This window comes from Anabas testudineus, chromosome 2, assembly GCF_900324465.2.
Source record: "Anabas testudineus chromosome 2, fAnaTes1.2, whole genome shotgun sequence".
Lineage (NCBI taxonomy): Eukaryota > Metazoa > Chordata > Actinopteri > Anabantiformes > Anabantidae > Anabas > Anabas testudineus.
This window is the reverse complement of record NC_046611.1, coordinates 33,630,820-33,653,869: the sequence shown is the minus strand read 5'-3', so window position 1 is coordinate 33,653,869 and position 23,050 is coordinate 33,630,820. Positions and strand designations below refer to the sequence as shown.

Here is a 23,050-nt window from a genome sequence, read left to right as displayed (position 1 = left end):
CCTTATCCAATTCTAACAGGCGGATGATGATGATGATGATGTTGGTGTGATCATCCCATACGTTCGGAGTGACGAATGTCAAAGCTATTTTGTCTTGCTGTTGAACACACACAAACACACACACACCATTATATGCGTATATCACAATAGGAACACCATGGTCATCATAGCCGTACCTCCAAAAAGTCAAAAGTATCATAAGATAAATGAAGCTAGAATCGAAGCATCGAAACAAAAACGCCATCACTTCTCTATGTTTTCCATTGGTTTAAAAGCAAACCTACATCGACATTTGATTGGTCCGCAGCAACGCCAATCATTCCCCTCAGAGTTGGGCTGTGCAAATCATAGACTGTACATCGTGAAATAGATGCGGAACAAGGAGAGCACAGTGGGCACACATAGGTAGAAAGGGCGGAAGACCGGTGCCCTTCATCATTTTACAACTGTATACTGCATTAGGTACTCTATACTATTGTATACACTTCCACTGAGACATACACTGAACCGCTGTGAAAATGGCGCAGCCAGACGGAAAGAAAATATTCTTTGAGAACCTGTCTGGAGCGGGTAAAGCCATCGCGGTGCTGACGAGCGGAGGGGATGCTCAAGGTAAAGTGTGGAGTGACAGTTTCACAGATATGTTATCAGTGTGGACAGGCCCGTAGAGGGCGAAAATACACAGCCTCAGCTGTGAGATGCTGGACCGTCGGTGGAGTGGCGTGATTTCCTTCTGTAATAACATGTAAAACATTGCGCAGTAGCTAAATACAGCACAGTAAAACACTCATTTTGTGGCCGTTCGTTCAAGGTAGCTTGTCGCCAGTTAGCATGCTAACACATAAAATACTCGGCTAACTAGCTTAACAGCATCCCCCTGTGGTATCGATTTGATGGCATGTATTTGTTGCTGCGTACCATGACCAGCATGAAAAGCTGCCAAGGTCAAACTGCACCCTGCTTTTTTTTTTTATTATATTATGCTACATTACACGCCAATATTGATTTGTACCTCCTAACTGGCGAGTTATGTTAGCATCAAATTAACTCGCGTTACAATTTAATAACTGAGCAGAGACAGCCATTATTTTAAATTACAGGTCACTGAATTGAGCCTTGTAGGCTACTTTTCTTCTTGTCAAACTAGTAACAAGCAGAAGATGAAGGTAACAACCGCTACATAGCTCTCTTAGTGTGTTAGTCATCGGTGAGATGAGAGTTGAAGTTAGAAGGTGCAGAGTGGGCCGGTGGTGGGATGCCCGTATCCTGTGTACGTGATGAGCTGCATACATCTGTGCTCAGTCTCTCGCAGTCAGCGGTGCGTCAGAGAGGAAACCCTGGTCATGTGCTCACCGGCTCTTCTCCTCATTGGACAGCAGGTTATACACGCTATGTGGCTGCATTGATAGTCACGATATCGTGCGGTATTGTGAAGGCAATAAGAAGAGTAATCCGTCCAAAGCTGTAGCTTTTTATCGCTTATAATCTTTCAGCTAATTTGCTATCACCAGCGGTGGGAAAACAGTACATTTCCTGAAGTACTGTGCTTAAATACAGTTGTATAGTATTCTTAATTTAATTGATTATTGCTATTTTGTCTTCATACGATGCCTTTGCTACACTTCAGTACATTACTTAACTTATTCTTGATTACATTTATTAACTATAATTACCAGTTACTTTTCAGAATCTGATTACTAAAATTACAGTATAATCATGAGATTTCATAGATCCCTGGTGTGAAATACACTATCCACTACTGTGTTATAAGTAGATTCATTTAAACTGCAGGTAAGGTTTTAAAATAAGCTGAATACCAGCTGCATCAGTAAAGTGGTAAACATGATAATGCCAGAGTAATTATGATCCACTGATATCATAGTACATAGTTTGATATCATAGATATCATCATCAAAGTAAATGAAAGTAGTAAATTAAAGAAAAGTCATTGCATGAAAACGTATGTGAACTCTTTTAGATGAATTGATTTCTGTAGCTACTGATCATAAGATATAAACTGCTCTTCATTTACTGCAAGTAACATACACAATAAGCATAAGTAAGTCCCACATACAAATAAACAATTACCATTGTTTTTTTTATTTATATCTTGTATTGAAAGCACCAATTAAACCATCACTGTGGAAACCTAAGATTTTGGAGAATAGTAGCCTCCTCTGTGTTGACCTGCCACAGCCACCAGGCTCCATGATTTGCCTGTAGTAATGTAGTCATGCAGAGAAGCTAAGTACGTTTTTCTTCCATGAATATATAATATGTGTATGGCCTAAGAGTGAGAATTTGCCATGAGTGCATACATGAACACGTACACGCGCGCACACACACACACACACACACACACACACACACACACACACACACACACACACACACACACAGAGGAAAAAAAAACATTTGAAGTTGTTCCTTGAGCAGACCAATCAGGCTGCACCATGTACAACAGGAGCTGAACATCACCGTGTAGCCTTGGCTTAGTCTTTTCACTCAGTCTGCGTGATAAGGTGTCAGTCATGCAGAATGTGATTGTCTGCTTTGTTAAAGATCTATACACCTAAACAAGATAAACGAAGGACACATCTTTTACAACATACTTAGTCCTTTGTCATTTTCCTGAATGTTATTAAACCAAAGTGTTCATTTGAATTCTATTTGAATATTATGTCACAACACAAGAGGTCATGGGCTGTAAATGGATGTTAAAATGAATAGCTGATCCTTTTTGCTCGATGTGGATGCTTTACTGGTTTAGTGACTTTCTCTGCAGCCTCATTCTTGTTTCAGATGTTTTTTTATTTCTTAGTATAGTCGACTTGGATTTCTTTTCTGCTGCCTCTGGGGCCTGAACTTTGTGTTGCTTAGTAACTGTGCTACATAGCTGCCATTAGAGCTTCATCTTTCACCACTTGTGCAGAGAAAGGAAACTCAGTCCTTTTCTTCTGTTGTTGAAATGTCTTCCAGTAGGCCAAGTTCTTGGCTGTCCACTCTGGTAAAGCATTATCCGTTATCCCCACTATCAGGGTTTGAAACTAACCTGCCATTGACATTCAAGTCACAGAGCAGTGTCAGACTGGCTATTGAGTTCACTTTGACTGAGCATACAGTTAGTGAGAAGCTGCAGGAGGAGTTTGCAACGATGATGCCCAAAAATGGCTTTGTGCTGAGGCCCAAAGAATATGTGGCTTAAGCCACAGATAGCCCAAGCTTACGACCACACATTGACACACACTGTTAAACACATTCAACACACAGAGTGGGAATTATATTGTAGTTGAGATTATAGCTGCAGATCTTTGTGCCAGAAATGAAATAAATGTACATGAAACTTACACCTTACACTTGAGGGGTGGCTGTGGCTCAATAGGTAGAGCAGTTGACTGCCAATCACAGGTTTGGTGGTTTGATTCCCGGCTGCCACGTCACATGCCAAAGTGTCCTCGGGCAAGATACTAAACCCTAGTTGCCCCCGGTGAGTCAGGTTAGCTGCACAGCAGCTCTGCCATCGGTGTGTGTGCTTGTGTGTGTGAATGGGTGAATGAGACGCAGTGTAAAGCGCTTTGAGTATCAGCTAGGTAGAAAAGCCCTATATAAGTGCAGAACATTTACCATTTACACCATGGAACAAATGAGGATTTCACAATAATTTGCTGCAGTTAAAGCCATGTATTTACTGATTTTTTTTTTTAACCCTACTCTCACTCTTACAGTCTTGTTATGTTGCACAAAGCTGTTATTATGGTTAAGATGTCTTTGTCTTTGTTTGTAAAAATCTTTCTCTTTCAGGGATGAATGCTGCTGTACGCGCTGTGGTCCGAATGGGCTTATACGTTGGAGCAAAGGTCTATTTCATTCATGAGGTAAACAATTGTATAGTTTATTATATATATATATAGATATAGATAGATAGATAGATAGATAGATAGATATAGATATGTGTGTGTATATATATATGTATATATATATGTGTATATATATATATATGTATCATCATCACTAGAACCTATTATTACATTATCTCTGCGTAGTTATATATATGCACATCATTTTCATGCAGAACTCTTTAGATATAAATAGTAATGATTACTTTCAACACAGCAGTTATAGGACACATGTCAAGCATATTACATGTTTTAATCAGTGTATTTTGTGAAAGGAGTTCTTCAGGGATGTAGCACATGTGAGAGGAGCTTAAGCTTAAGGTTAAGGCCTGTGATTCTTGCTCATCCTCTGATCCCAGCACATCTGTGTATGTTGCATGCAATTATATAACTGAATTGAGGCTTTTGCAAATGCCTCATAAAAGTCACCTACAACTCAGGTATCACAGACTCCCGCTTTAGGACACTATGTGAAGAATGGCATTCGTAAATCTCACATTTATGTGAACTGTCCTGTCCTGTGTCAGTGCATTTGATTGAAATATTTATATCAGGTGGAGTGACGATGACCTACGTTGGAGTTTGGACTGTAGCTGTTACCTAATGGTATCACGAGTGCTTGTGTATTTGCAAATCCCTTGTATTTATGTACTAAGAAGCTTATTCTTTATTTACTCAGGGATACCAGGGTATGGTGGATGGTGGGGATAACATAAGGGAGGCCACATGGGAAAGTGTCTCCAGCATGCTACAAGTGGTGAGTCATTATCATGGGCAGCATTCCACACATTTAATATAATAAATGTAGGGGCATTAGAAACAGCTCTAGTCTGTGGATTTCTGTTTTAAAACATTGTCAGTTAAATAGAAATATTCTCCTCTTTCTTAAAGGTTTCCCCTTTCAGTGTCGTAGATGAAACAATAATTGTTAAAAGCTGGTATTGGCAAACACAGAAGAGCACATTGAAGAGGAAGATGCAAGTTATGTAGCTAAAAGATAAGACCTTTTGTGGTTAAAGAGGTTACCACAGCAGCCAGTGTGTGTTCATCAGAAGTGTATGCTTAGTGACACTCAATCCCATATTGAACATAATTAAGCAGCCAAGTGTCTCAAATGTTCACACTTGTTGCCTTCAGGGTGGGACTGTTATTGGCAGCGCCCGCTGCAAAGAGTTTCGCACCCATGAGGGTCGTCTGAAGGCTGCCCACAACCTGGTGCAACGTGGGATCACCAACCTCTGTGTCATTGGTGGAGATGGCAGTCTGACAGGAGCCAACCTATTTAGGGAGGAGTGGAGTGGACTGCTGGCAGAGCTAGTGGAGCAAGGTGCCATGGAAAGATTAATTTCATCTTTGCTTTACCTTGTTTTTTTTTGTTTTTCTAATTACTGATAAATTTCTGTTTGGAGGTATAACTGTTCCTTGATATGCTCAAAACATTAAGTTATAATCACAGTATAAAGAAATGTTTGTTTTTCCAGCATAACCAGTAGATCAGAGTTTGGTTTGCTTTTCACCCTGTGATATTACGTGAAGAAGCTGCAACAGTAACCCGTCTGAAATGGGCAACATTAATGTCCCTGTTTCTTCCAGGTGTAATTGAAGCTGATGCTGTTCAGAAGTATTCTGCCCTTCACATTGTTGGGATGGTTGGTTCCATCGATAACGACTTCTGTGGAACTGACATGACAATAGGAACTGACTCTGCATTGCACAGAATCATTGAAGTGGTGGACGCAATTATGACAACGGCCCAGAGGTGCGGGTGGTATTGAGCAGCTTTGCTGCTAGGCTTAGTAATGCTGTGAGCATCGGGTTGTCGTAAATAGTGACTTTGCTCTCTGTGATTCTTATTTGGGCAGTACATGTATATGATGAATGCTATTAAACCATCCATCCATTTTCTATATTAAAATAACTTCCTGTATAAATGTATCTCGCTACCTCTGGCTGAAAAGCTCTTGACATAATCTGGAGGAATTCATGCATTCAGATGATTCCACCTGCTCTTCCACAGCTCTTGAAGATAACCTAATCTAATTAAAAAAAACTCCTCCAGATCATGTCAATTGGAGGAGTCTGTCAGTTTGAAGTACACAGATGTATTAAGAAAGGGAAGGTAGAGGGAAGTTCAGTACCATTCATATACCATGCAGGTTGAAAATTGGTGAAGTCACCCTTAATAGAAATGTTGTAATAAAAGGTACAAGGTGCTGAAATTATTGTGGCCGAAGAAATACTCATACATTTTACTTAATATAAAGTAGAATACCACAGTCTACCAATAATATAAATACTCCAAAGCAACTAGTAACTACAACTTTGAAATAAATGTATTACATAATAAGTTTGTTGCTTAGGATTTCAGTTTAATACAGTTTATTTACTGTATATAGTGCCAAATCACAAGAAAACTCATCTCAAGACACTTTACAGTGTTTAAGGTTTAAGACCTTACAAAATATAACTATACAGAATTATATAGCAAACCCAACAATCCCACTTGAGATGCACTAGGTGACAGTCGAGAGGAAGAATTCCCTTTACGGGAAGAATCCTTCAGCAGAACCAGGCTCAGGTTGGGCTGAAGTATATTCACCTAAATTCTACAAAAAACATACACCACATTTCAGTTTCAGCACCAGCTTACTAATGTCTGCTGTTGAATACTTGAGTCATGTGCTCCATTAATAAACTGCACTGTTACATGGTGTATTCTGTTCTTCTCCCCCAGTCACCAGAGGACATTTGTATTGGAGGTCATGGGCAGACACTGTGGGTAAGAATCAAAGAAGCGTAAGGAAAAATCAAGGAGAACATTATCACCTGTCACCTGTAAACAGTGCTGTGTCTGTGTGTTCTATCCTAGCTACCTAGCCCTGGTGAGCGCTCTGGCTTGTGGGGCTGACTGGGTGCTGATCCCTGAGATGCCCCCAGAGGATGGCTGGGAGGAGAAGATGTGTCAAAAACTGTCTGCGGTAACATGATCTTGATTTCCACAGTAGACCCAGTGAACTATTTTGTATCAGTCTCTGTGTTGTATAAAGTTACTTGGTAAACTCATCAATGTTGTATGTACTTTCTTTCTCCAAGGATAAATGCCTTTATTTTTTTAATCTAAGAAGAACAATGTGAAGAAAGGTGTTGTGTTGTTTGTTATGTTATTTCTGCTTCGGAAACATAATGTTTTATGATTCAGACACGCTCCAGGGGCACAAGGCTCAACATAATCATAGTTGCAGAAGGAGCCATTGACAAGCATGGGAGGCCTATAACCTCTAGTAATGTAAAGGATGTGAGTACCTGAGTGTAAAGAAAGGGGAAGCCAGAAGCACGGAGACCCGACTGATGACAACCAGTTTTAGAGCAGGACTTTCATATAACCCAGACTATGAGACTTTATGCTAACCTTATTATAATGCTGTGATGTAAAGCCGATTACATAGTGCAAACACAAGCTAGGCTTTTTATGAAAAGTTCACAGCTCTAAGGCTGTCGTCATTATCATCACCTGGCCCCTGTGCTTCTGAAAGCCCATGTCACAGCCACAGTCTCAGTTTTTCTGTCATGTTGTTTTCTCCACCTACCCCTCCTTATAGAATCGAGCAGGGAAGAAAAGGCTGAATATCATAATTGTAGCCGAAGGGGCGATTGATCGTAACAACAAGCCCATTACCACTGACAATATTAAGAATGTAAGTACAGAGCTTTGTGGAAGAATGTGGCAAATTCCAGCTTCGAGTGCCCCTCCCTGTATGACCTCTACTCCTCTACTGCTGCCCTGATGTGGCTTTGACTCTGTTGCTGTGTTTCTGGAATGCTCTATCAGACACACACGCTAGTTTGGTAAGACGGCTTTCACTATACAACTGCTGCTGAAAGACCCTGAGCAGATCCCCTCACTAAAGCTCACCTTCAGACATAATTTATTTATTCATAACTGCTTCATGCATAGTTTTGTGCAGTATGTTCCAACACATTTGCTGTAAATTTGGGTATGCCCCCCCCCCCACTAACTTCATTTGTAAAGCATTTATTTGCTTTATCAGTAGCCAACTATTTCTATGTAGCATAGCACTTTCTGCCTGGGACCTTCTGTGATATTCAGAACAAGCTAAGAGCTTCCTGCTAACATGACTGAAAAATTAGAAAGGCTTGCTTGTGGTATGTTTCCCCTTCACTCCAGCTCTTCTGTTGTGTTTGTGTATCTGTTCATGTATGCATATACTTTTTGCCTATACATTTATTTTACACTGTAGCTGTATTACTAATATGCATGAGAAAAATGTGTACCTTTCCAGATAAAAGATTAAAAAGAAATTAAATCTGCTGTAGTATTTCCTCTTAGAGATGTAATGCAATTTATTGCCATGCTCACTGGTAACACGTATGCATTTTATCCTTCTAGCTTGTTGTGAAGTGCTTGGGTTTCGACACACGTGTGACAATCCTGGGGCATGTGCAGAGGGGAGGTACCCCATCTGCTTTTGACCGCATCTTGGTATGTGCACCGCTACAACTGTAATATATTTCAAAAATATTTGCAGGAGACTCCTGCAACTTCTGGGAGAGGTGAGATGTCTGTAACAGTGTAGTGGCCGGTTGGGGCACATTGGCAGGTTTCTTGGAGTTTGTGATCTTTGTAGCATATCTGAAATTCTATATGGTGCATAGGCACACATACTTTAAAGCTAACTTATGTTATCCAAGAGTTATTCTTTTAAGATAGAAGTCCAGTTGTCCAGAGCATTTTCTGTTTAATCCTGTGTGTGTGAGGAGAAATGGCTCCAGGTTTTAATTTAGGCACATTAACAGATTTGTGACTGAGCACGTTAAGCAATGCATTAGGGGTGGCAGTAGCTCAAGAGGTAGAGCAGTCTCCTACGAACCCCAGGGTGAGTGGTTTGATTCCCAGTTCCTCCTAGCTACTTACTGAGGTGTCCTTGGACAAGACAACGAAACTCTGTAGTGTAGCGCTGACATACCGTCTAGCAGCTGTCCACCCACAATTTCCTCAAGGGGATCAATAAAGTATTCATTATTATTATTATTATTATTATCATCACAGTCAGTGACAGAGTTCTTCTTGCTTGACACAGACTGACAACAAAATTGCAGCAGTCACAGTCTAAAGTGAAAAATAAAAACAGGAAACAACACGTGTATGAGAAAAACAAGGTTTTGCAATTTTGTCTTTGTGTGTGTTTGGTCACACAGGCCAGTCGTATGGGTGTGGAGGCAGTTCTTGCACTTCTAGAGACCACAGCCAACACACCAGCCTGTGTGGTCTCTCTGTGTGGGAACCAATCAGTGCGCCTGCCTCTGATGGAGTGTGTACAGATGGTAAGTACTAGCCTGTGCTGGAAACTGGCCAACACACACACACACACACACACACACACACACACACACACACACACACACAAACTTTTAGAGAAGTATAGAAAGTGAACAGAAGAAGTAAACTGCAGAGCACATCAAACACAAGCACTTGGAAAAAGTGCGGTACTCAGAGAGTACAGAGTAGCTAGAAATGGGATGGAAGAGCTTAAGTATTGTTAACAAACAGCACAGCATATTGGGCGTGGAGTGACACTAATGTTCACAAGAGTCGTATTGTTTGAGATGCAGTCATGTCTGGTTAATGATTATCCAAAGCGTTTGGCAGGGTTACTGATGACTGCCAACATAATAGTGATGTAATCCATCTCCACAAAGAAGCTTTTTTGTGTTTACTTGTCATCACTGGATTTTGTGCATGTAACTCAGAAAAATCTCATGCTGTATGTACTGCAGCTCAGGAGAATTGTATTCTTGGCCAAAACAAGGTTACACACTATATGGTACATTTTCCCTGTGAACAGATGACATGTTCACACTTTTGTTTGCTGTATACATATACAGTGCCTATAAAAAGTATTCACCCCCCTTGGATGTTTCATCCTTTTATTGACATTATAAATCAATGGTATCATGGTAAAAGTTGGAGACTTTGACAAAAAAAAAAAATTCAGAGAAATACCTCAATGTCAAAGTGAAAACAGGTTTCTACAAAGTAATGTCAATTAAATAAAGATATGTAAGTTAAAATCTGTGTTTGCATTAATATTCACCCCCTTATAAATAACTGGCCTAATCCAACAGAGGTCCAGGTATGTGGTGCTAGTAGTCCCACAATTAGTGAAATAGGAATCACCTGAGTGCAGTCAATGTGTTTCAAGTGATTGCAGTATAAAGACACTTGTGTCTGGAAGGTCCAGCCACTGGTTAATCAGTATTCCTGGCTACCATTACAACATGAAGACAAAAGTACTCTCCCAAGTCAGGGAACAGGTCATTGAAAAGCATAAGTCAGGGGATTGATACAAAAACATCTCTAAGTCACTGAACTTCCCCCGGTTCAGTGAAATGCATCATCAAGAAATGGAAGGAATTTGGCTCATGTCTAAATCTGCCTAGAACAGCCCGTCCACACAAACTGAGTGACTGTGCAAGAAGGAGACTAGTGACAGAGACTGCTAACACACCGATGACTACTTTGAGTAAGTTACAAGCTTCAGCAACTGAGATAGGAGCTTTATGGGAGAGTGGCAAGGAGAAAGACACTTTTGAAGAAAAGTCACGTTAAATCACGACTTGAGTTCACCAATAGGCTTGTGAAAGACTCCATGGTCAAGTGGAAGAGGGTTATTTGGTCTGATGAGACCAAAATGGTGCTTTTTGGCCATCAGACAAGACTCTATGTTTGGTGTACACCAAAAACTGCACATCACCACAAACACACCATCCCCACTGTGAAACATGGTGGTGGCAGCATCAGGCTGTGGGGATGCTTCTTGGCAGCTGGCCCTGGAAAGCTTGTTAAGGTAGGGGGTAAGATGAATGAGGCAAAATATAAGACAATCTTATTCAGTCGGCAAGATAACTACGGCTTGGCGAAGATTCCCACGCAACCTGACAGAGCTTGAGCAGTTTTGCAAAGAAGAATGGCATAAAATTTCAGTGTCCAGATGTGCAAGCATAATTGAGACTAAACCACACAGACTCCATGCTGTGATTGCAGCCAAAGGTGCAAATGTGCCTAGAACAGACAAGTGCTGGCCTCATCCTTAAATAAGGACCACCTGATTCACACCTATTTTTTCACAAAATTGATGACCTCACTGATTGAATGCCACACTGCTATTTTTTAAACACCCCCCACCCTCCGTTTCAACTAATTGCCTAATTTCACAGCCTTAAGAGCGTGCATATCATGAATGCTGGGTCTTGTTTGTTTTCTGAGAATCTACTGCACCTGGTAACTGGTAACTTGTTTGCCATGTAGCAATAAAAATATACTAAAAACCTGGATTATTCTGGTTAGTCACATTGTACTGCTATTATTTTGAACATAACATATATATGTTTACTTGCTCACTATACACTCAAAAGTGATCTCATAATAGACCCTTTAACTACAAATACACATAGTAAATGTGGGTATAAATGAAATAACTTATGCCTGCTTTTGTATGTACAGGAGGCACATTGTATGAAATAATACTTAACTAAAACAGTAAAACACTCTCTTATTTTCCACAGACTCAAGAGGTTCAAAAGGCCATGGATGAGAAACGGTTTGAAGAGGCAGTTAAACTTCGGGGCAGGTATAATTCCATCCACCATATTCACATAGTGGCCATTTTTAGATAAACGTTACATTTTGATAGAGTTTAATGATACGATAGGAGCACACATAATGTCACAAAACATTACTGACTTAATAAGAAATTTTTTAAGGTCGGGTTAAGAGACAGCAAGACAGATGATTTACATAACAAGCTTGATGGCATCCTGTTTGTTTTACTTCCAGGCTTAAATAAATGTGTCCAAAATGTGTGCTACTTACATCTTTGCTATTATGTCGTGTAGGACTATTAAACTGTAATTTTTAGCTAGAAGGTGACTGAATGTTGACATTAACTGTAGCCAGTTACATCTTGTCCAATGTCTGTCCAGATCTTCACATGAGACTAGATATCAGTTTGATGTTGCCTACTGTAGATGTACTAGAGGAAGTGGATCCAGGTCCACCACTATGCTGTTTTTTTCAGTTGAAAGTTATTATTATAATTCAGCTTCTTCTTCATTTTTTTTCGTTTTCATGAATGTTGATACTGAACGTTTGCCACGTATTTGTCTGAACCTATTCTGTTTCATGTTTCCATGCAGGAGTTTTGAAAACAACCTCAAGACTTACAAACTGCTGGCTCATCGTAAACCAGAATCTGAATTGCCAACTGTAAGTCACCTCACCATTTCTTGACATTTCCTGTGGGACTGACAGTGACAGTGTTTTAAACTTCTCTAAAACACACCAGCAATGCGCACACAGAGAGTTGAGATGGCGTTTCCACACACGCAGCAGCATGCCTTTAGTGCAGGTTGTTTTCGGTCTGCCTAGTATAACAAGCCACTGTAGTGTTTAATTTTTTATTACACTGTCCAAATGATCTGTCTACAAATAATTACTGAGCAGCTGCAGCCATGACACACTGTAGTTCTGCTAATTTCACACAAATAAGTAACGTGACTATTTTTCTGTACCATTTATGCTGGCATCTTTGAGAAATTATTAAAAAAATTAGATAACTTCTTTTTAACGTCTTTTGTGCTATCCACTTTAAATTATAATACTTTTAATTTGAGCCATGAAGCTCTCCATATGAGGCTGAGGTGGTTCAGCGTTGGCTCCAAAGGAGGCCACAGAGTCTAAAGATCAGTGAACTGTACGGCTGAGTCCATTGGCAATTGACTATATTAAGATTATGACTTGCACAATAACTCAGTGTCTCATTTATATTTTATCTTTTACATTTAAATTTAGATGTATGTGCTAACTAACACGACTATTAAGTTTAATACAGTACTTATTTTACTCATCTTTCCTGTTGATACAAAAGGTAATGAAAAATTCCAATATCCATTTTTTCTGTCAAAATGTAAAACAAAGGATAAGTGCCAGTTTAATGATACAACCACAGTAGGTTTTCTTTAAAATAAATAAATAACAAAGGTGAGGATCGAAAAGACAACCACAATTTTGTATTGAAATGAAGAAAAGCTTGCATCTCCACCCGGCCCTCTGATGGTCTTCTGACAACGGATAATTCAAGCGTTAAAGCGCTAAATGTAACTGTTTATTATCAAAATTTGGTCCAATATTATTTTGAAAGTCTAGAAGGGAAATCCGTGGGATTATTTTATGGGCGTATTAGAAAATTGAATCTAGTTGGTAATATCCATTCACTCCAACCAGTCAAGGCAGATGGCCGCCCTGAGCTGGGTTGTGCTTGAGCTCTCTTTCTCTAAAGGGAGTTTTTCCTCTCCACTGTTGCCCAATTCTTGCTCAAATGGGATTGTCTGTTTTTTTTTTTATTCTTTATACAATTATACTTTGCAAGGTCTTAAACCACTGTGCCTTGAGATTACTTCTGTTGTGATTTGGCACTATACAAACAACACTGAATTGGCTGACTTAAAAAAAAATACATCACCAACTAGTTAGTAACAGTTTATTAATTTGCTCCTAATTTGGTATTCGATTTAAGTCAATTAAATTGACCAATCATCACTGCTAGTGAGGTGTAGCGACAGCATGAAAGTCAGTGCTGTGGTGCACGCCTTGCATTTACGATAATGACCCAGCATGTAGTAGAGAGCTGTACCAAGAGCTATTTATTGATTCACTCTGCAGAGCCTGAACAACTGTCCAACAGTGATTGAAATTGTGATGATCATGTTTATATAACCGTTTAAGCCACATTTGAGTCTACGTCCTGTATGTTTTGACTCCTAGAGTAACTTTAACGTGGCGGTACTGAATGTTGGTGCCCCTGCAGCGGGCATGAATGCTGCTGTCCGCTCAGCTGTCAGGGTGGGCATCTCTGAGGGGCACAAGATGTTTGCTGTCAGTGACGGGTTTGAGGGATTCTACAAAGGACAGGTGAGTAATGAAGCACTGATATACTGGCACTGTACTGGACTGTTGCATGTGATTAGAATCCACCAGGGATATCATAACATTAAAGACATCCTTGTTCTAATAAATACAAAAAATTAACATAACTACTTTATAAAATCTGTTAATTACTGTCATGTTTGAATTAATAACTCGCAGAGAATTGGATTAGGTTGGTTGAGCGTCAGACAGCACACAATCACTGCTATTTCCCTGAATGAAGACTAGACAGGGACATCCAGGGGATAATCTGTCCAGATTAATGTAAACCAATTTCCTTGCACAGACTCTCACTCCTGTGCCATCATGGTACTACACTAATGCCGAAATGTTGAAGAAGTCTTGTTTTGAATAAATGGGAACAACAGACAGAAGAAAGCATGTTCATGCTATTTAAGGAGAAACCTGTACTCTGTAAAACTAATCTGAGGCAGCTTTCCTCTTTGAGACTGGCAAAAACAGGTTTCACATTCCTCTCCCCTATCATCTTTTGGCTTTTTACCACTAAAGATCTCTTCAAACCTCATTTGCATGCTCCCTTTCACGGCTGATATGGCATCATGCTGCTGGTCTGTGCAGTGTCACTGCATTGAGCTGCTAAACATCTGTCCTTTCTCTTCCTTTAACACCTTTCTCATCTTGTTCCACTGTTGTCTTTTCCTGTTTGATGGGATAGATGGTAGACACTTTCCTTGTACATTTTATTTTCCTGTACCTATTTCTCAATCAATATGTTTTAATTTGGATTATTCAAATAAAAGTACAGGTAATTTATCTTCTTCAGAAAGTCTCCACTATCCAGTAGTTAAACAGACAGCTCTAATTGACTCTATGAAGTTTAAACCAGCTGGACTAATGGATTTCTATAATTGAGTGCATTGGAACTCAATTTTCAGTAGTCCACATCTTCTCTTCTATATAAGAGAGTGTGTTTGGAAAATGAACACTGCTTCTAAGAGTATGTGAAATACAATCCCAGGAGAGATGTATAAGAAAAAAACAGAACTGTGGTGAAGGCTTTGACAGTGTTTGGATTTGTGGTAAATGAACCAACCACACCTTACAGTAGAAGCAATTTTCAATGCTAGTAGATTGTCACATATTGATATTTAAACTTTACTATCCGAGAACAGGATACTCGGAGTTCTCTGAAAGTGATGATGTCCAATAATGCATGTGTTACTCTTGGGCTCCTCTCAGATCAAGGAGATCAAATGGGGGGATGTTGGAGGATGGACAGGACAAGGGGGATCTCTGCTGGGAACCAAAAGGTGAAGTCATGATCTGTAGATTGACCAGTAAATGTTATTCATTAATGTGCCTATTCAAAGGTTAAGGTTAAAATGATTACATTTGTGTTTCTTCTGCTTTTTCCTGTCTTCAGAACACTTCCTGCAAAGCATGTTGACAAAATAGCTGAGCAGATACGAAAGCACAACATAAATGCGCTCCTAGTTATTGGTGGATTTGAGGTATGTTTAAACTCTTTTGTCTTTTTGACCTCATATAATTTTGCTGATGAAGCTGGGTTCTTTTATTGAGTTTGTCCATATGCCTATCAACTCTGTAGTTTTGAATTCATTTAAGTAGGGCTGATTCTTAATATGATATTCAGTAGTATCAATATGTTTTCTTATAAAGTTGAATGTAACCTAACTTTAAATTACTTTATTATAATGTCACATGTGCATAGGCATTTTACAATAAACAGTGCAATGTTGATTCTTGACATCAGTTTTATACCATTTTTATGTCACCACACCTACCATATGGCTCCATGCATAGTCATAGTCATGAGTCATGCAGCAGTATAGCCAGTAAGAGTAACTCCAACATAAAGTTGGTTCATTAATTATCGTCAGTGCTAAAAAGCAGTGATTCTGAACTTGATGCATTTCAGGTTTAAGTGAAAAGTGAACCAACACTGTATCTGAAATATGAATTGAAAATTTCATTTCATTCGGAAACGCATCACCTGCTTTTCTCCAGCCATTCCACGCACTCCTGTTTAGATGCCCACCAGCTTTAATCTTTCTGTGATGTATGCAAGTAAATGAGTTTTATCTGTATGTGTGAGTGTATGGAGTGGTACCTGTCTGTTTCGCTGCTGTCCGTTGTGATAGACCTGGCTCCTCCCCTTGGCACCCTCCACTTTTCTCACCCTTCCTTATGGCAAGTAGCACCTCTGAACCAAATCAACCTGCCATGAGTTCCACCCTTGTCCACACTAAAGCCCTTGGCTCTGCCCTGCAGGCCTTCCTGTCACTTCTGGAATTGTTAACGGCGCGTGAGAAATATGACGAGTTCTGTGTGCCCATGGTCATGGTCCCAGCCACTGTCTCCAACAATGTGCCGGGCTCAGACCTCAGCATTGGCGCTGATACGGCTTTGAATGCCATCACTACTGTAAGTGATGGGGCTGACAGCAAAAATACACACAGCAGCACACATACAGTACATACACAAACACACACACACACACACACACACACACACTTACATTAACACTAACACTAAATCCAAAAACATGCTTCTGTAGTAATCCAGCTAGCTGTACCTCAAGAAGAGAGAATTCGCTCACTCAGTCATGTTACCTGTCACCAGTCATGTTTACTAACATGCCACTGGATTTATTTGAAGAACTTCCTGTGACCCACATCTGGTTTCAAACAACTGAGCCAGAGAGATATATTATCATAGTCAGTCTAAACTTTGGGGCATCACTAGTAAAGCTAACGCTGGGTTGCTGAGCAGCGTCTCTCCCTTCTCAACAGGTAAGTGAGTGAGTGACAACACAGAGGCATGCTTTGAAGTGCACAAATGTTGTGACCGACATGTTTGCTCTGACTGCCCTTCTCCCTGATGGTGTCTTTGTGTTTGTCTTTCCTTTAATTTACATCAGTATGAGTGCAATACAGCCTGCATGATTTCTACAGTTCTTTCCGAACCCCTTTGTACCTGTGGGGGTTCCCTTGAATTTGGTTCTGACATACACCTTCTAAACAAGAGGACAAAAACATATCGTTAATACTTTTTTTTTCTACTAAATTTCTTTACAGATTACCATCATATTAAGTTAATAGTTTTTAAATATATTTATTACCTAACCATGCATTAACTTGTAATTACTTAGATATTACCGCACTTATACTGGTGACAGTCTTATGCATTCCTCCTCCTGTGTGTTAAGACTGCTTGTCCTGTCTGCATGCTCCCTTTCACGGCTGATATGGCATTATGCTGCTGGTCTGTGCAGTGTCACTGCATTGAGCTGCTGAACATCTGTCCTATCTCTTCCTTTAACACCTTTCTCATCTTGTTCCACTGTTGTCTTTTCCTGTTTGATGGGATAGATGGTAGACACTTTCCTTTTACATTTTATTTTCCTTTACCTATTTCTGGCTCTGCTCTACCGCTCCTTTCTTTCTTCCTGTTTTTCTCTTCTATCTGCATTTCTGTTTGTACTTCTGTCCTCCCCTCGTTTCTGCCAAAGGGAAGCCATAGCTGCTATCACACGGAAAGAGCCGGAAAAGCAGGAAACGCTCAAGCAAACTGAGAGAGCTTCACCTCTCTCTCTTAGTGGCTGGCCTTCTAACGCATTTTCATATACTGCCGCTTCAGGCGTTTGAGTGTCTGCTGCAGCTGTATGAAGCTCGTGCTGCCTATGAGGAGTTTTGCATCCCGATGTGTATGCTGCCTGCCACCATAAGTAACAATGTACCGGGCACAGATCTAAGTATCGGGGCAGACACAGCCCTCAATGCCATCGTGGAGGTAAGGCAGTCGAACCGCCACCAGCACATCTTTGAGCACTTTGTTCAAGATGATATTAATAAATGTCAGTTATCAGTGGAACTATCACTTTATTGTTACCTGATATTAAACTGATTGTCAGCACATCAAAATTAAGTTTTACCAGAAAAAACAACTACAATTTTCTTTTAAGTATGAATGTATAGTATAATATAACGTGTTGCACATTTGAACTGTAAATATCTAAAGTTGACCATTTGATGTGCTCTCTCACCCTCACACAGGCTCTCGTCTCTAACTGGTGAAAGCAGCATTTTAGCCTGAATCTGCCTGTAGTGTTTAAATGTAGCGATTTGGCTTTGAAACGAGTGATCTGCTGTTGTTTTTCTGTGTGGAATGTATTTAACAGTAAATGACCTCAGGTCTTGCTTATTTAACTTGACATTGACACACATTTAACTACAGGCAACACAGACATACACACCAATTCTAATAATGCTTGCAGTTTAGTAATTACCTAACAAAAACTAACATTGTGAGCTTATATGCATGTGTCAGACTTGTGACCGAATCAAGCAGTCGGCCAGTGGCACCAAGAGACGCGTATTCATCATTGAAACCATGGGAGGCTATTGTGGCTACCTGGCCACTGTAGGAGGCCTGGCTGCTGGAGCTGATGCTGCCTACATCTACGAGGAGCCCTTTGACATCAGAGACCTGCAGGTGACACACTATTTCTTCCACATACATAGATTAACTCCTTTATTTAAGCTATGCAAATTAATTTATGTATTTTTTTGTCAGCCTTCTTTTTGAAGCTCAGTTTCTAACAGGCTTTTTCTTGTTTCTTCCACTAGAGGTCACTCATTGATTCTGACACCATCTGTACAGTGTACTAATGTGCTGTGACTCTTCTCACAGGCCAATGTTGAACATCTGACAGAGAAAATGAAGACAAGCATTCAAAGAGGTCTGGTTCTCAGGTAAAAAAAAATGCTTAATAGATGAAGCTGCAGATTTGTCTGTTATTGTCAACAAATTCCATAAAAAAGACTAAAACTAGCAAATCACTGTAATGTCTGTGAACCAAGAACCTGATTTTAGCTTATTCGTCTGTGCTATAGAGCTCAATAGTTGTTAAAAAGACACATCTGTGAGTCACACTGTTGCATTGACTGACATTTTTCGTCTTGACAAAAATATTATTTCTATAAAAGAAGTCTGGAGGCTCAGAACGACCATCACTTTTTTTAGTCTGTAAAACGATTTCCACAAGGTAAAGTGATGGTTGTTTCTAGCCTTTATTACCCTTAGACAGTATTTCTAGCATCTTGCATAGTAAACATTGTAAATGTTCTGATGTCAGAATAATATACACCTAAACTTAAAAAATGTGATTTTGCTGTATATAAACTGTGTTCCATTGTGTTTTCTAAGGAATGAGAACTCTAGTGAAAACTACACTACCGACTTTATCTACCAGCTCTACACTGAAGAAGGGAAGGGAGTGTTTGACTGTAGGAAGAATGTGCTGGGACACATGCAGCAGGTGGGAAACGTTGACTGGTTAGCTTTTAATACTGGAAGTGCATTGTTCTTTAGCACTGTCAGTGACAAACAGTGCCTCCAGACAAAGGATAATTTAATGAGCTGCCTCACATGTTTGCGTCCTGAATCACTACCATTACTACCGTGAATTATCACGGATAAATCAGGATTTGTAGAAAATTCTCAGGGGAGATAGGGTTGTATCTGCATCAAATTAAGGGAAATAAAACAAAAAAGATTTGGGGTTACAAAGAAATAGAAACAACGGTAATAGATACACTATGTTATATACTTTTTTAAATATTTAAAAAGTGAATTGAATCTGTGCAAAAAATCTTATCCATTTTGATCTTTTCTGTATGTCTTCTGATATTATAATTGTCTGTCAATCAAGGAAAATACACAAAATGTAACTGTAAGCATATAACTATGGAAAAAATGCACAGAAATAAAACAGTAGACTTTTAATCTAAAGAGACACTATGATACAGAAGATTGGGTGGAAATCCCCAGTTTGGTAAACGGCATAGTGCCTTTGTCATGTTACATTTTTATCTAATAAAAGCAACAGCGTAATGCCTCTTGATTCCTTTGAAAGGGAGGAGCCCCGTCTCCGTTTGACCGTAACTTTGGGACCAAGATCTCTGCCAAGGCAATGCAGTGGATTTCCAAAAAGCTGGTCGACACATTCAGACAGGGTAAGGTTTATGTTCCACTACTGTGATAAGACTTGAGGTAGCCGTTTCTACCTCCCTGCACAAATGCAGCCGCTGTGACACCCAGCTCTGTCATGAAGTCACTTAGGATGTACTTTGGTCCTATGTAAGGAAATTAATTATTGTTGATGGTATATACCCATCAATGTACCAAATGATTGAGAGGTCTCATTAAATTTACTCACATGCTTCCTTTTGTGACAGAAACTGTAACAACAAAGCTGTGATGTCAGCGCTGTGATATTTCTCATAGTTGAAGTCTTAAAACCAGACTGTATATGTATAAAAGCTAGAATTAAAGTTAAAACTGCTCTTTTTTTGTCTATTTCCCAAACACTTGGATGACATAAGATGAAGGTAAATCTTTTTTTAATGCTGCTTCCATGACCACATCTCCATATCCCTGCCTGCCATTTACCCCTTCTGCCTAATCGTATAGAAGCACACAGCCTCTCAAGGCATGTGTGGGTTACAGCTATGACGTGCCAGTGACTTACATGTATCAGCAGCCCCCAAGTCACACTATGTCCTGTTCACGCATCATGTGGTATAGTTGGATTGGAAATGTACTGTACAAGCATGAGCTGAACACACACATTTCTTTTTCCTGCTTTGTTCCACATTTTTGTATGTCTGTGGCGCTTCATTATGCTTTAGTTGCTTTTTAATAGTGACTGTTTTCTGTCATCACCTGTTCCAGTTCAGTTCTTAGGTTTTCTAAAGCACTACCCAGTTTTAGTCCCCTGTAAATCCATCCAAAACACTTTCATTTACAATCTTCAACATACCCAGTAGCTACAACAAATAGTCATCATCACTCTTTACAACTCCTCACACACACTTGTAAACAAACAAATGGACAGCTGAAGCACGTTCCTGTGTTTCCACCTCTGACTGCTGCTGTGTGTTCCTGAAGGCCGAGTGTTTGCCAACAGCGAGGACTCCTGCTGTCTGCTCGGGATGCGTCGCAGGGCTCTGGTGTTCCAGCCTGTTGTACAACTCAAGCAGGAATCTGACTTTGTGTATGTATTACACTTAACAAACTGGGCATGTTCTGAATTTTTGTTATTGTCAACGAATCACAAAACCACAACCAACAATCAATTTGCATCTACTCACTGAAACATCTGTGAATTCAGAACGTGATTTTAGCTTGTCTGTGCCATAGAGCTCGACTGTTGATCCAAAACATATCAGTAAGGCACCCCCACACACTGGACGATATGTTTGATGTAACACAGGCAAACAGGATTGGAAGGATGGATTAAAGTTAGTGAGTTAGTGAGTTATCAAAGAAATGGCACCAGTCAGTTCAAATTCACATTTATTATTTTCAGTGTGCTTGTGAACTTAAATGTCATGCTTACATTTATGTTTGAGCTGCAATGATTTGGCAGTTAGCAGGGAATAATTTTAATTGTTACAGTTTTTGCTATTGACAGAAATGTTATAGACCAAACAAACAAAAAACTGTGTGTTTACATACATCCTTGTGGTCCAGATTGGAATTGATCTTGGTTGGTCCTTGCTCTCCTCCTCATCAGATCTGTGCAATATCCACACCGTCTAATACATACATTACTTTATTACATTAATAAAAGAGTCATAACACAGTGCTGGGATGTGCTTGTCTGCTTACAGTCACAGGATCCCTAAGGAGCAGTGGTGGTTAAAGTTGCGTCCCCTAATGAAGATCCTGGCTAAGTACAAGACAAGCTACGATGTCTCAGACTCCGGACAGCTGGAGCATGTTGACCGCAACCGACCCAAAGAGTCGGATGCTTCAGTAGCCATGTGAAGGCCTGCAAATTCGGCTCTGTGTGTAAGACTGAAAGTCAATGAGGTGTCAGTCCGTGTGGTGTAAAAGATCTTCAGTATCAACATCAACAGTCGTCTCTGACAACATTTCCTGTCTGTGTTAATCCCTTTGTTGTCTCCCTTCTCTCATGAACTGTAACTTAGTCTCTGCAGAGCTCCTAATATCGAAGTCACAGCTGTCCTACCATGCATCTGTGTATTCTTGTTACACTGGGTGGTTAGTGTCACTTTGTTTTAAATTGCACTTTCTATGTCTCCAGTTGCTTAGAGAGGCTCTAAACCCAGAGCTGTGTAAGGACAGAATAGACATTATATGTTGTAAAAACCAGTGTGTTTAACTGCGTAGAACCGGTGTGAGGTTCAGCATATTTATATGAGACTGATGCAATACAGTTCTGCTGCTGCAAGGGAACTGCATGCTGTGCTTTACACCAAAACTAATATTTACCTTTTTATCATGAATTATTTCGCTTGTAAACATGGATATATTATTAACTGTAGGCACTGTTGTCCTGAGTAGCTGTATTGCACAAAGTTAGATGTGTGAGAGACTAATGTTTCCCAGAGAATAAAAACCACTCATGAAAAGTTTAACCTGTTTATTTGTGTCACTGGATAACTTTATTTATCTAGTTCATTAATAGCTCATTTCCACCCCCCCACCCCCTCTTTTCCTTTAAGAATCCTCTATTTAACAAATTACCAGAGATTTGATCTCTTTACTTTGTTCCAGCTGTTCCTTGGAGTGAAGAATAAAATTCACACCCTGGACATGTTGTATCCACAATTTTATCTAGTTCATATTAACTAGATGTTTTTTACATAATTTGATACAAATTCTTTTAAAAATCAACTTGATATATTGGGCATGTGCACATGTTGCTTATTAAAGCAAAGCTTTGACAAACTGGGTTGTAATCAGTTGGCTCATTAGCCAGTTAAATGCTGTGGAAGGTTTACTGAGCACAGGCCCAAAGCGCTGAGGGGCTAATGGGCCAGAGCCTCTGTCTGAAGTGACTGTTAACATATCTTGTTGGAAAGCCAATCAAAGAAACACAAACCAACTACAAGAAGAAAACAGTCATAAAGCTATGAATCACTACAAAGATACCACAAAGAGTCACAACCAGACTTATACCAGAGAATACCTACAGAGTAGGAGAAACATCTACAAAATAACTTCTAAGAGATTTGGAGAGATCACTAAGAAATGCTCAAACAACCTTAAAGCAACAAGTACAAAGTGACAAAATTGGCCAAAAGAGAGAAAACAACAATCAGAGAATGATTACATAGTGTAGATATGCAGAACAAGC

The 23,050-nt window shown here is 39.7% G+C and overlaps 1 protein-coding gene across 9 annotated transcripts; it reads left to right on the top strand.

Annotated features, from left to right (window-relative positions):
• The first annotated feature begins 360 nt into the window (after window positions 1-360).
• pfkpa (phosphofructokinase, platelet a) lies at window positions 361-22,328 on the top strand. 9 transcript variants are annotated; one of them, XM_026361357.1, is made up of 23 exons: window positions 361-612; window positions 3,802-3,875; window positions 4,576-4,653; window positions 5,034-5,223; window positions 5,490-5,655; window positions 6,631-6,675; window positions 6,766-6,874; window positions 7,496-7,591; window positions 8,305-8,397; window positions 9,114-9,239; window positions 11,481-11,545; window positions 12,111-12,180; window positions 13,738-13,884; window positions 15,100-15,170; window positions 15,284-15,371; window positions 16,153-16,305; window positions 17,521-17,673; window positions 18,211-18,375; window positions 18,574-18,635; window positions 19,090-19,201; window positions 19,799-19,898; window positions 20,833-20,938; window positions 21,558-22,328. In XM_026361357.1, the coding sequence occupies exons 1-23, from the start codon at window positions 519-521 to the stop codon at window positions 21,712-21,714; spliced, it is 2,520 nt and encodes an 839-aa protein (XP_026217142.1). In that variant the 5' UTR covers window positions 361-518; the 3' UTR covers window positions 21,715-22,328. The 9 variants fall into 9 exon arrangements, with proteins under 9 accessions (XP_026217142.1, XP_026217134.1, XP_026217135.1 ...); XM_026361349.1 differs by lacking the exon at window positions 16,153-16,305 and adding an exon at window positions 20,268-20,273 and having other exon boundaries at window positions 519-612; XM_026361350.1 differs by lacking the exons at window positions 7,496-7,591; window positions 16,153-16,305 and adding exons at window positions 7,096-7,191; window positions 20,268-20,273 and having other exon boundaries at window positions 519-612.
• The last annotated feature ends 722 nt before the right edge of the window (window positions 22,329-23,050 follow it).